Genomic DNA, 13,107 nt, shown 5'->3' on the forward strand with positions numbered 1-13,107 from the left:
ATGAAAGATTATGCTGCTGAGGCATTTCATCTCTGCTTCATGACCAACATGGACTGTATGTTTCCAAGCTCACTGAGCAAACCCTAAGTTAGACAAGCTTGACTGAAATCTACAGAGCATGTCTCCTTCTCACTCCATACATTTCTTCTCAATGGATGCCCTTTGATGAGCATTCCATGAGACACTAATGTCTTCAACTCTGCCCATCTGAGTAGATCATCTACATGATTTTTCTCCAGACCTTCTTTTTTGGTATCATTTTATTGGGGCTCATACAACTCTTATCCCAATCCACGCATACATCAATTGTGTAAAGCACAAAACTTCTCTAAACCTTTCCTTCTCTGTCGGTGACCGTTTGACTAAATCATCAGCTTGTTGCTCATGAGTTGTAGATTCGCGTCTCTCGTCAGCTGTTCTTTCAGCTACATTGCTAACCAGATACACTGCTCAAACTTTTTCCCATTTAAAATATTTCTCTTTCTGATTGTCCTTGTACTGGGCTAGTTCTCACTTCACCTTTGATATGGAGCAGTTTCATTTTAGCCAGTGCCAACATATCTTTGCAAACAACCAAGCAGGCTTACATTTTTTTCTTATGCAGTCAACTGTCATATGGACCTCTTCACGTGGCCAAGAGGAAGAGGGCAAGCAACTTCCATTTGTTACGAGTTTTATTGAAATATAGTTCAAATAATGTACAATTCATTTGAATATATTAAGAAGAGTTATCCAGTCAACACAATCAATTTTAGAACTTTTTTCATTCTTGAATTTATTATTTTCAGCGTCCATTTTGCCCTTCATCTCTTCTACCACAACCCTAAGAAGCTATTAACCCAGTTACTGTCTATAGATTTGCCTAACCTGGATTTCATATATTTTCATATAAAGAAAATCATTTGACACCCCTCAAAAAAAAAACCCAAACAACAACAAAATCATAATACAGAGTGTATTCTCTCTTTTTTTGTGGGGGAGGGTCCATATAAGCAATGTCAAGTGTTTTCCCCAAAGGGAAAGCTCCGCCCACGCGTGCGCGGACATCTAAGTAGCTTATTTGTATGACTTACTTAAACCTTCAGGATCTGTCCTGCAACTTTAAGACTTTCTGTATCAGATAACACTATAGTCTCCTGGTCACTTACAGCATGATGATCACTACTAGGACCAGGCAACAAGCCAGAAAGTATTCCTTTAAATAGTCACTTATTAAAGAGATGACATATTTGTTCCCCAAATTGGGATTTTGCTTTCTAGCCTTGCTAGAGTCTCCATATACTGCTTGCCAAAGACACTTTAAGAATAGTTGAATCCGGCTAGACCAGAACATGTATATTGGTACAGATAAGACCTCACAACATAGGGAATCCCAAACAGATAAACTGCTTTGGACTAATAAGGGGAGCAGTGATACTAGGAAGGTAAGGGTAGGAGGCAGGGAGTAAGGGGGAACCGATCACAATGATTGATGTATGGGCCCCCTCTCAGGGGGATGGACAACAGAAAAGTGGTAAAATGAGACAGCAGTCAGTGTAAGACATGAAAAAAGAAAAGAATAATTTATAAATTACCAAGGGAACATGGGGGGGGGCAGAATGAGGAGCTGATGCCAGGATGATAACATATGTACAGATGTGTTTGACACAATAGATATAGTGTGGATTGTGATAAGAACTATAAGAGTCCCCAATAAAATAAACTTTAAAAATTAATATTCCTCCCATAAAATCCACTTGAAAATTGACCCATGAAAGGATTAACACCTTACACCACTAGCCATTAACATATCAGTTTATACTAGCAATGGTCTGAAGAGATAGGATAAAGGTCCAATCAAATTTGAAAGAAGAAAAGAAGATAACTTTCATCGTAGAGAATACCTAAAAAGTATATAAAAAAAGAGGAGTTGAGTGGAGTGGATCATAAGGTCAGAGCTTCTGGAACTTCAGCCAGCTAAAGAAACTGCTCTTATTCTAGGCTCGCTCAAAACAGACAGCTTTAAAATTTATTACGTTTGGTACAGATTTATACAAATGGACCCAAGTCATGGTCTCTACCTCTGCATAGTCCTTGATTTGTAACTTCATGGTCATTTTCCATTCTGAGTTAGGTTTTGACAATGAGACTTGTTTTGACTCAAAAGAAGAGTTAAAAATGTATTTCTGGTTTCTACTTTATCTTTCAAATTTTATATTGGGCTGTTGAAGGACATTCTGGGAAAAACTGAGTTTTCCTCACTAAGGCTTTTCTGAATCAAATGAGATGTAATAAATGCTGTTCATCTTAATCCACTTCATTTGGGATGTTTTGTTTCACAGTGTGAGTGTGATGATTGAGAACTGACTGCTATGCTTGGTTGAAAAAAAACGAAAACCCAAAAATCCAGGGCAACATTGTCAAAGGAGTCTTCTGTTGGTGCTGCATCCCAAATGGAAAGAGACTAGAAGCACAGTGCGTTCCCCCATGGTGGCTGCTGATGCTGCTAGGTGCTGTTGAGTTGGTTCTGACTCACAGTAAAGCGATGTATAATAGAATGAAACACCAACCAGTCTGGGGCTTCCTCAGAACGGTTGTTCTGTTTGAGCCCATTGTTGCATCCACTCTGTCAAGCCATCTAGTTTTTGGTGTTTGTCCAATTTCACTCTCTACCCAACATATTGTCCTTTTCTAGGGACTGGTCCCTCCTGATAACATACCTAAAGAATGTGAGATGAAATCTCACCATCCTTGCTTCTAAGAAGCTCTGTTAGGCTGGGTTCTCTAGAGAAGCAAAACTAGGGCTGATATATCTGTATATCTATATCTATTATATATATATCTTGTCTTTTAATATAAATATGTAAAGAAACAAATATATATTTATATAAAAATTGTATGTCAAGGAGGTGTTCCTACAATTGTAGAAGTAGCCCGGTTCAGTCTGGTTCAAGACAGTGGGGTCAGATGTTCAACTGGAGGCTTTTTGTCTTAATTTTTAATCCTTTTGTTGGGAGCTCTTACAGATACCATAACAGTCCATAGTTCAATCATATCCAACAGTACTGTGCAATTGCTACCACAATTATTTCAAAACATTTTCTTTCTTCTGGAATTACTTGATATCAGCTCCCCTTTATCCTCTACCTCCCCCATCCTTGCCCCCAGGAACCCATATTCACTTACCATATATATTCATGTATAAGCTGAAAATGTTCTCAAAACTGGGGTCTGGCTTATACACAGGTCAGTGGTACCCCAGTGAGGTGTAACATCTCGCAGGTGATTGCCTTTCCTCCGCCGTTTATTCAAAGCCCCGCTGACTCTGCTGGGCTTTGAATGTTTGTTTACTCACATCTAACCAATCAGAGCCGTCCAATGACGTGGCTGACTCCAATTCACAGAAGAACCCGTAGTGATTCACTCTCGCTGGCAGCTGAACTGGTAAAGATGTGTCTGTGACTGCGCTCTGTCTCTTCCCTCTGGTCTCTGTGTTAATTCACATCCTGCATTTCCCACCCTAGGTTTATACTCGAATCAATCAGTTTTCTGGTTTCCCAGGTAGTAATTAGGTACTTCAGCTTATACTTGGGTCGGCTTATATTCGAGTATATATGGCATTTTCCCCCTATAATAGTTTCTTTTTTTTGCCATATCTTGCACAGTCTAATATATCCATCCACAGACAATTCTGTTGTTCGCTCCCACAGAGTGGGGTTTTACAGTCATAAGTGCTATCTGCTCTCTATTCCCTCCTTCGCCCCCGTCGCCCCTCTTCCCAGGCCCTCGGGGACCCATTACTCCTATTACTGTTTCTGAAGAGGCATCTATCTTGGCTTTCATGTCGCAAATAATCTTAAATATACAAATGAACATATGCAAATCCAATATGATTTGTGGAGTAAAACAAATAAAAAACCATAATAATAAGGGGAGGAAATATTCAAGAACCAGAGTAGAGTTATGTGGTTCATCGGTGCTATACTGATTTTTCATCCCTTCTGAGAGGGACTGTCTAATTGTCTCACAGGTTGGTTTTGCCACCACATTCATGCCTCTTCACATTGACTTGGTTACTTGTTTTCGAACTTCTGATACCTCTTCCTGTCGACACCTCATGATCATGCAGACTGGCATGCTTCCTCCATGTGGGCTTTGTTGCTTCCCTGCTAGATGGCTGCTTTTTAAGCTTCAAGTCTTTATGGGTGCATAAGCAAATGTGGTGAAGAAAGCTGATGGTGCCCGGCTATCAAAAGAGATAGTGTCTGGGGTCTTAAAGGCTTGAAGGTGAACAAGCGGCCATCTAGCTCAGAAGCAAATAAGCCCACATGGAAGAAGCACACCGGCCAGGGCGATCACGAGGTGCCCAAGGGACCAGGTATAAGGCATCATGCAAAAAAAAAAAGATATAAGTGTGTGTATGTATGTGTATATATGTGTATATGTATATATGTATGTATATATATGTATATATATCATATTAAATGAAGGGGGAAGTGCAGAGTGGAGACCCAAGGCCCAAGTGTCGACCAATGGAGATCCCCTCATAGAGGGGTTTAGGAGAGGAGATGGGTTAATTAGGGTGTGAGGTAGTATCGATGAAGAACACAGCTTTCCCCCGGATCCTGGATGCTTCCTCCCCCCAACTACCATGATCCGAATTCTACCTTGCAGGACTGGATAGGGCAGAGGTTGTACACTGGTGCATATGAGGGTTGGAGGTACAGGGAATCCAGGGTGGATGATACCTTCAGGACCAAGGGTGTGAGGGACGATGCTGGGAGAGTGGAGGGTGAGTGGGTTGGAAAGGGGGAACTGATTACAAGGATCCACATGTGACCTCTTCCCTGGGAGAGGGACAGCAGAGAAGGGGGGAAGGGAGACTCCGGATAGGGCAAGATATGACAAAACAACGATGTATAAATTACCAAGGGCATATGAGGGAGGGGGGAATGGGGAGGGAGGAGGGGAAAAAAAAGAGGACCTGATGCAAGGGGCTTAAGTGGAGAGCAAATGCCTTGAGAATGATTGGGGCAGGGAATGTATGGATGTGCTTTATACAATTGATGTATGTATATGTATGGATTGTGGTAAGAGTTGTATGAGTCCCTAATAAAATGTAAAAGAAGAAAAGAGAAAAAAATGATTATGGCAAAGACTGTACAGATGTGCTTTATACAATTGATGTATGTATATATATGAACTGTGAAAAGAATTGTATGAGCCCCAATAAATTGTTAAAATTAAAAAAAAAAAAAAGACCCTAGACACTGCTATTATATCTTATGATAGCCGGGCACCATCATCTTTCGTCACCACATTTGCTTATGTCCCTATTTTGTCTTCAGTGGTCATGTCAGGAAGGTGAGTATCATACAATGCCATGTTATTAAAACAAACCATTCTTGTACTGAGGTAAGATGCATGTTATTAAAACAAACCATTCTTGTACTGAGGTAAGATTTAAGTAGAGGTCCAAAGTCCATTTGCTCTCTTGCTGCATTTGCATATATGTACATGAATAAACAAGTACACACACATATATCTACATTCTTATTTTTATTTTTTTCCTCCTGCCCCATGATCATGTTTACTTATTGTTCACCTCTCAATAATTCCTCTCAGATACAACTCAATTGATCATACACAACCAGAAAAAGCTATACCCTCCTCGCCATCAATTTTAGAACACTTACAAGTCATTGTTGGCTCCTCACTCATCCATCCCCCCTCCCATGCCTTCCAGGAACCATCAGGAGCAGCCACTGTCTCTGTAAGATTGCCTATCCTGTCTATCTTCTATAGATAAACACCAAAAGCAAGCAAAAAAAGCAAACAAACAAAACATACAGATAGTCACAAAACTAATAGGGGTCCTGATATAGAGCAGATGAGTATCTCTCAATTAAACAGAGAGAAGGATATGTTATAAACCATCACCCCAGTCTGTTGGCACTTCTTGACTCACATAGCTTCCAGGGTTGATGAACCAGGACACAGGAAGTCAGACCAGGTAGCAGGAGGATAAAGCAAGAATACAAAGCAGGAGGACTGAAGCTGGTGGATGCAGTGGTGGATGAATCCAAGGTTGGCAGGTCAGAAGGCTGTCCCCCAGGGCCAGCAGGCAATGTGGTGGGTCATTGACTCAAGTCCAAAGACCCAAAGGTCAATGAACCAGATACTGGGTCTAGATAAGCAAGAAACAAGGATGTTTTCCACAGTGTCTCCTTATCTATATGAAGTAGGCCACTCCCCTGAAGAAACACCATGGAGACTGTGCCCTGAAGAAAGGATTGCAGTCCACCCTGACCTTCCCATGACTACTTGACTCTTCACAGCAGAGCCCATCATGGAGTTGTTGACATTATGTTAGGTCACAACACACCAAGTTACTGAGAATCCTGGCCTAGCCAAGTTGACACAAAACCTAACTATCATAGGAGCTTTCTGGCTATATTTCTTCCAAGACAGGATTGTTTGTTCCTCTCACAGTCTACGGTAATTTCATTATTCTTTACCAGCAGCATAATTCAAATGGATCAATGCTTCTTCAGTCTTCCTTATTCATTGTTCAACTTTCAAATGCATATGAAGTGATTGGAAAATACTGTCTTGAGTCAGGTCCTCAAAATTATATCCTTGCTATTCAATACTTCGAAGAAGTCTTGTGCAGCAGATTTACGCTACACAATACATCATTTGATTTCTTGCCTACTCCTTCCTTGAGCCCTGATTGGGCACCTAAGCAAAATGAAGTCCTTGACAACTTCACCCCTTTCTCCATTTAGTATGGTGTTTTCTATTGGTCCAGATGTGGGGATTTGGATTTTTTTTTAAACTGAGTTGTCATCTATACTGTTAGCTACAATCTTATTTCATCAGCATGTGCATCAAATCCTGGGTTTCAGCAAGCCGAGTTGTATCATCTGCATATCACTGGTTGTTAATATGCCTTCTTTTAATCCTGATGGCACAGTCTTATTTAAATAGTTCAGAAAGAGGGTTTAAATGAATCTGGTAGTGTAAATAATTTGTGGTTAGCTACGAACCTAAAGGCGGTCAATATGACTCCTTCCAGTCAGGCTGCAAAGGAAAGACTGGACGATCTACTGCTATGAAGATTACAGTCAAGAAAACCCTCTGGAGCTCAGTTCTACTCGGTAACACCTGACGTTGTCACACGTTAGACTCAACTTCATGGGCATGGTTTTGTGTTTTTTGGTTTTAGCAGGTTCAAGGTCCAACGATGTACCTTTTTCTTTGAGGACATATCCCTGCATGACTCCAGACAACTGGTTCCTGAAAACTACCGCAATGCGTCAGACCCCTAAAATTTCAATCTTATTGGAAAGGTAGTTTCTGCCTCTTAGTGCCAGATTTATCATCTATAAAGCCTTAGCTGCAAAGGACTCTTGAAAATGTAATATGTATCTTTCCAGATCTTGGTATATCTTGGGGAAGGATATGGAATAGAAAGGGCTATAAATGGGTTGCTAAGGGCACCAGACAATATCCGCTCCATTCATATCTTTCAGATTGAGAAAACACTACGAGCCTTAACTTTCACTCTGCTCCTTTATATATTCTCTTCCCCAGACAAATGTGACAGCTGACAATCCCTGACCCTTATTTTTCTGTACGTATACTATTAGTTTGGTTTGGTTTTGCTTTGCTTTCTTTGCATGAAAGACTGTTTTTGTAACTGTTAAAATCTTGATCCATCACTATTCCAATCACTATTACCTCTGGTAGAAGTTGATGGATTCTTCCAGCAAGATGTGCTTTCTACGACCTTTGAATCCCCACCACACTTAGTTCTTCTGTCATTATACATCTCTTACTTAATATTATTGTAATATTTGTATATCTGTAATTTTTTGTATCGCACCAAGACCTTGGGAGCTGAGGTCATTTCATAGTTATCTTTTATAACCCCATCCAAATAAATCCAAACCCAATGCAATCAACTTGATCTTGAATTATAGCAACCCCATACAGCAAAATAGAACTGCTCCTGGAAACAGGGTTTCCAAGGCTGTCCATTTTCAGGGAAGCAGACAGTCTCCCATTTGTCTGATGGAGTAGCTAGTGGTTCCAACTGCTTCTCCTGCTGCACCTCCAGCACTGCTTCCTTTTAATAATCCATGTAATATTAATAAAATTTCTTGGACATGTGTGCTTAACACATGTATTGAAATTGTGCATAATGCGCTCAGGGACTCTTGTAGAAATGATGGTAAATATCAAGATAAATATGTATGCGATCAATCCTCAGGGAATTCATAAACTGATCCAGGTGGACAAGATGCCGACCCTGAACCTTCAAAACAGATGAAGTTGCTAGTACTTTGAGTGGAGTCACAATTAGTGGATTGGATTTTCTCAGAAGTGCTGAACAAATTCAGAAAACTTGCTCCCTTAAAAGCTTGTTTTTAATTAATATCATTTTTCTATAAGATGTACATGAATCATAAGAAATGATGAGGCATTCACAAATTTGCTTCAGTTTCTCGCCAGGCCTCTTTGAACATTATGAAAAAGAACGTTCTTGATTGCTTTCATTATACTAGGATATACTTGTCTCAGTCCCTACAACTTCTTGGTTCATGTTATTTTCAAGTACTGGATATTTTGAAGACATGGTAACTGGTGACATCCCTTCCCAGGCTCCCTTCCTCCTTCTGATGAAAGAGACTGCTGCTTGAGTTGATTCCAGATGGGCCATGACTAATGGCGTTAGTTACTGGCTTAACTTACATAGGGATTTTCCGCTACATGTTCTATTATTAGAGAAAATGGGTGGGGAAGAAGTGTCTTGTGCCATATTCTTTTCAGTTGCTGGCTGTGCTTTGGGAAATGAGGAAGCCAAGAAGAAAAAGGTGGGGATCAGTCTGTGGTGACTTTGAATCCACCAGACTGTGGGTATATAAATGCCTCCACTCTGGAGGCCTGAGGGAGACCAGCGCTTTGCGCTCCCTCCGACGATGGGCTTCTTTATGTGAACATGTGGATGTTAAGGGCTGTCTGCAGACATGAGAGATGACGTCCCTCTGTTGTTTCAGGATTAGGAAGATGGAGCCTCCAGAAGCTGGGTGCCAGTGGAAAAACCAACAAAGAGCCGCCACAGAGAAAGCAGTTCAGCAAGATTTCGTTTTAGCCTCTGCCAACCTCAACTCATCAACGCGCAGGCTGCATATGTTTAGAATTAACAAGAAATGTATTATCCTTGTGCCCTCCCCTCCCCAACCCTCCCCCACTCTTTGGGTTGCATATCCAAAAAGGAATGACGCTCCAGGCTCCTCGGAGGTCGTCCATCTCTCAACACAGGTGCAGTGGAAAGAGCTCGCTCCCACCCAACTTAGCTCTTCAGCTGGCCACCTTGCTTGCTGCATTCTCATTGGGTTGGGAGCAGTTTTATTTTCATTGCTCTCGGGAGGGTTAATGAGCTTTTAAGAACACCTGCAACAATTCCAGATTCTGCACAGCAATTTAAAGGTTCAGAAAATGTTTTAAAGAGCACCTGTGTGTGTGTGTGTGTGTGTGTGTGTGTGTGTGTGTGTGTGTGGCGGCGGGGGAGGGGGAATACCTTGCCCAGATAAATGAAATTGCGACCATGAGAGCAACTTAATCCGATATCTACTTTTACTTCTTCTCCTCTTCCCACCCAGCCCCCAACCTCCCACCCCCTGCCCCCAGCGATATTCCTAAACCCTAATGCCTTCCCTGGCTACCACAAAGTCTCCTTGACCCAAGACATAAATGAGCAGATCCTCAAGCGCTGAATAGAGGTCTGATTAAATGATTTTTAATTTATGATAAAATGCTAAGAGTGCTTTTCCAGGCCCCTATTGGATACCTTACAAAAGGAAGGCTTTCAAGTCTACCTTTAGAAAGGGATCTAAAATATTTAGACGCCGTCCTTCTAATTTTAGCTATGCTCACTGTTAACTCTTGCTTGGTCTCTGCTGGGATCAAGACGCTCTCGAGTTTATGCTTGGCTGGTTTTAGTTCTGATCTGAAAGTCGGGTATTTGTCTTCAGCTGTTCTCTTCAGAACAGAAAGCAGGATACATTGAAACTTACCATCTACCCGCTAGACCTTTCTTTTTTTAATTAATAAATCTTTTTATTGGGGCTCATACAGCTCTTATCACAATCCGTGCATACATCAATTGAGCAAAGCACCCTTATACATTCGTTGCACTTGTCATTCTCATAATTGACCTTCCACTTGGGTTCCTGGAATCAGCTCGGTTTCCCTTTTTCCCCCTCCCCCTCCCTCTCCGCTCCCCCCTTCCCCCTGGTCCCTTGATAGTTTATAAATAATTATATCTTATCTTACACTCCCCGGCGTCTCCCCTCACCCACCTCCCCATTGCCCATCTCCCAGAGAGGAGGTTACACATAGATCTCCAAGATCGGTTCTCCCTTTCTACACCCCCTTCCCTCCTGGTGTCGCCACTCCCACCGCTGGTGTTGAGGGGTTCGTCTGTCCTAGATTCCCTGTGTCTCCAGATCCCTACTGCACCGCTGTGCATCCTCTGGTATAACCAGGTCCTCAAGGTTGAATTGGGGTCATGATGATTGGGAGGGGAGGAAGCATTCAGGAACTAGAGGAAGGTTTTGAGTTTCATTGTTGCTACACTGAACCCTGAGTGACTCATCTCCTCCCCACTACCCCTCTGGAAGGGATGTCCAGCTGGCTACAGATGGGCATTGGGTCCCCATCATGCACTCCCCCTCATTCACGGTGATGTGATTCTCACCACCGCCCCGCCTTTGTTGTTTGAGACCTGGTCTCCTCTGCCCTTCACGACCACCTATGTTGGTGTGCTGCTTCCTTGATGGATGGTTCCTTGAGATAGAATGCATAACAAATCATAACCACTTTATTGGAAAATATGTCTCATGTCTTACTGGTTTTATATTTGTTACATGTTGATTTGTATTTACTTAGAAACCACAAGATTACTGATAATCAAAAATTATGAACTCTTGATTGTTGTGGCTAATTTTTAAAACCAGGTTTCACTTTATCTACCTCTCAACTTGCATTAAATTAAAAATTCAATTAATGTGTATTGATCAAAAAAAATGTGTATTGATCAGTTATAACCTTGGAGGCACACGCCAGGAGAAACGTGTTAATAGGATAATAATAATAATTTGTGTGTGTTTAAACTAGTTCATAAATGTTCATTTCTGAAGAAAGTTAAGGAAGCATTCAGAAATAGAAATGTCTCTTTAAGTTATCTTGACACTGATACCACTTAACTACTTTGTAAAATTAAAAAAAAACACTTCTATCGAGTCTGTTTCAACTCATAGTGACTCTATGTAGGACTTCTGGGACAAAAGAGGAAGAACCCCTTGTGGAGTGGTAGATTACACATTGGGTTATTAGCCACAAGGCCATCAGTTTGAACCTGCCAGCAGCTCCAAGGGAGAAAGATGGGACTAACTTCTCTTATAAAGTTACAGTCTCAGGAATCCACAGTAGTACTACTAACCTGCCCCATAGGGTGGCTGTGGCAGTGAGAATCAATGGCAGTGAGTTTTTTAGAGACAGTCAATCCTGACAGAAGCAGACAGCCTCATTTACCCCCATAAAGCAGCTAGTGTTTTTGTACCTCTAACCTGGCAGTTAGTTGTCCAGCATTTCTCCTTCAGTCATTGATTTCTTCACTGAAGTAGCTAATCTCTCGATGTTCATTAAAAAATTTAAATATACAGTTTTATCCCAAACTGTGCTAAGTTCTGAGGAGCACTCGTAGTGGAGTTGTTACAAGTTGGGCTGATAAATTCAAGGTTAGCAGTTCGAAACCACCAGCAGCTCAGAGGGAGAAAGACGGGGCTTTCTCCTCCTGTTAATAAGGAGCTACAGTCTCAGAAACTCACAGGGGCAATTCTACCCTGTCCTATAGAGTCGCTGTGAGTTGGCACCAACTCGATGGCAATGAGTTTGTCTTTGGTGCTAAATTCTACAGGAAATACTAAATATATATAAAATATTTGTCCTTGTGGAATTTGCAGTGTAATTTAGGGTACAAGATTAATATCTGTACATACATGTATATGTAACACAAATGATCAGTTTTAAGTAAGGCATCCTAATTCTGAATGCAAGCAACTCAGAGAAGCATGGCAACATTGGACGTGTAACTGATCCTGGGTGTTTAAGCCAGTAGATAGGTGAGAGAGGAGAAAGGGTAGCCTCAGACTTGAAAACAATGCATAAGACACAAAGGAAGGAACGCTACAGATGACATTCAATCCTTCATGCCCAGAGGGACCTACGCATGATCATCTAGATGGCCGCAAATAAAAAACCACATGGACCGTAGCATCTTCTCCATGAAACAGTATCTCCTCATGTTCCATAATTCATCAGATGGCACCAGTATCCTCCAGCTGGTGTGTTAGACAAAAAAACAAAAACAAAAAAAACCCCACAACAACCAGGAACACATTTTAAATTTGCCCCTGTTCTTCCCCTCTGACGTCAATTCTATCATTCTCTATTCTGGGGGCACCTTTTGAGAGGTCTTGGATGCTCATTTCCACAAGAACTTGATACCACCCATTTCAAGTAGCTCGCTCCTTAACTCTCCTGGAGACAGGTTTTGACCTTTAGTTTCTCAGCTTGGGACTATTTGACTTTGATATTGAATTTCTCATCTTAAACTAATATTTTAAAATTAGTGAAGAGATTGAGAATGATGACCTAATTTTAATCATGTGCTTTTCTGAGTTGAAGCCTCTATTTTAGTTTCCTAGTTTTTCACACGGGCCAGTCCATTAATGTACTGCAGCCTTTGGACATTGAGCTTGGCTATGTAATTTTGGCCAGTGAAATGTGGAAAGGAGAGAACATTCATGAATCTGACTATCATCCTGAGCTAAATCAAGTCCATTCATGGACAGCCACGCAGAGCTAAACCAAATCACAACTTACCCACAGACCTGTAAATAAGAAATAAATGTTTGTTGTTATAATCTGCTAATATTTTTTGTTGTTTATGACTGTAGTAAAACATGATAATATGCAGGAACTTCTGGGAGGAAAAAATCTTCTACCTAATCTCCTAGCTTTCAGTTTTACTTCTCTATGCCGTCATATTATGATGTA

The 13,107-nt window shown here is 41.2% G+C and overlaps 1 protein-coding gene across 1 annotated transcript in view; it reads left to right on the forward strand.

Annotated features, from left to right (window-relative positions):
* Positions 1-11,872, forward strand: part of ANAPC10 (anaphase promoting complex subunit 10) — a 245,054-nt gene extending 233,182 nt beyond the window's left edge. The window contains exon 5 of the mRNA XM_075543742.1: positions 9,042-11,872. Within this exon, the coding sequence (XP_075399857.1) occupies positions 9,042-9,047 (6 nt within the window). The 3' untranslated portion in view covers positions 9,048-11,872. The remainder of the gene's footprint in view (positions 1-9,041) is intronic.
* Positions 11,873-13,107: the final 1,235 nt, after the last annotated feature.

The sequence above is a fragment of the Tenrec ecaudatus genome, chromosome 3 (assembly GCF_050624435.1).
Source record: "Tenrec ecaudatus isolate mTenEca1 chromosome 3, mTenEca1.hap1, whole genome shotgun sequence".
In the NCBI taxonomy this organism is placed as follows: domain Eukaryota; kingdom Metazoa; phylum Chordata; class Mammalia; order Afrosoricida; family Tenrecidae; genus Tenrec; species Tenrec ecaudatus.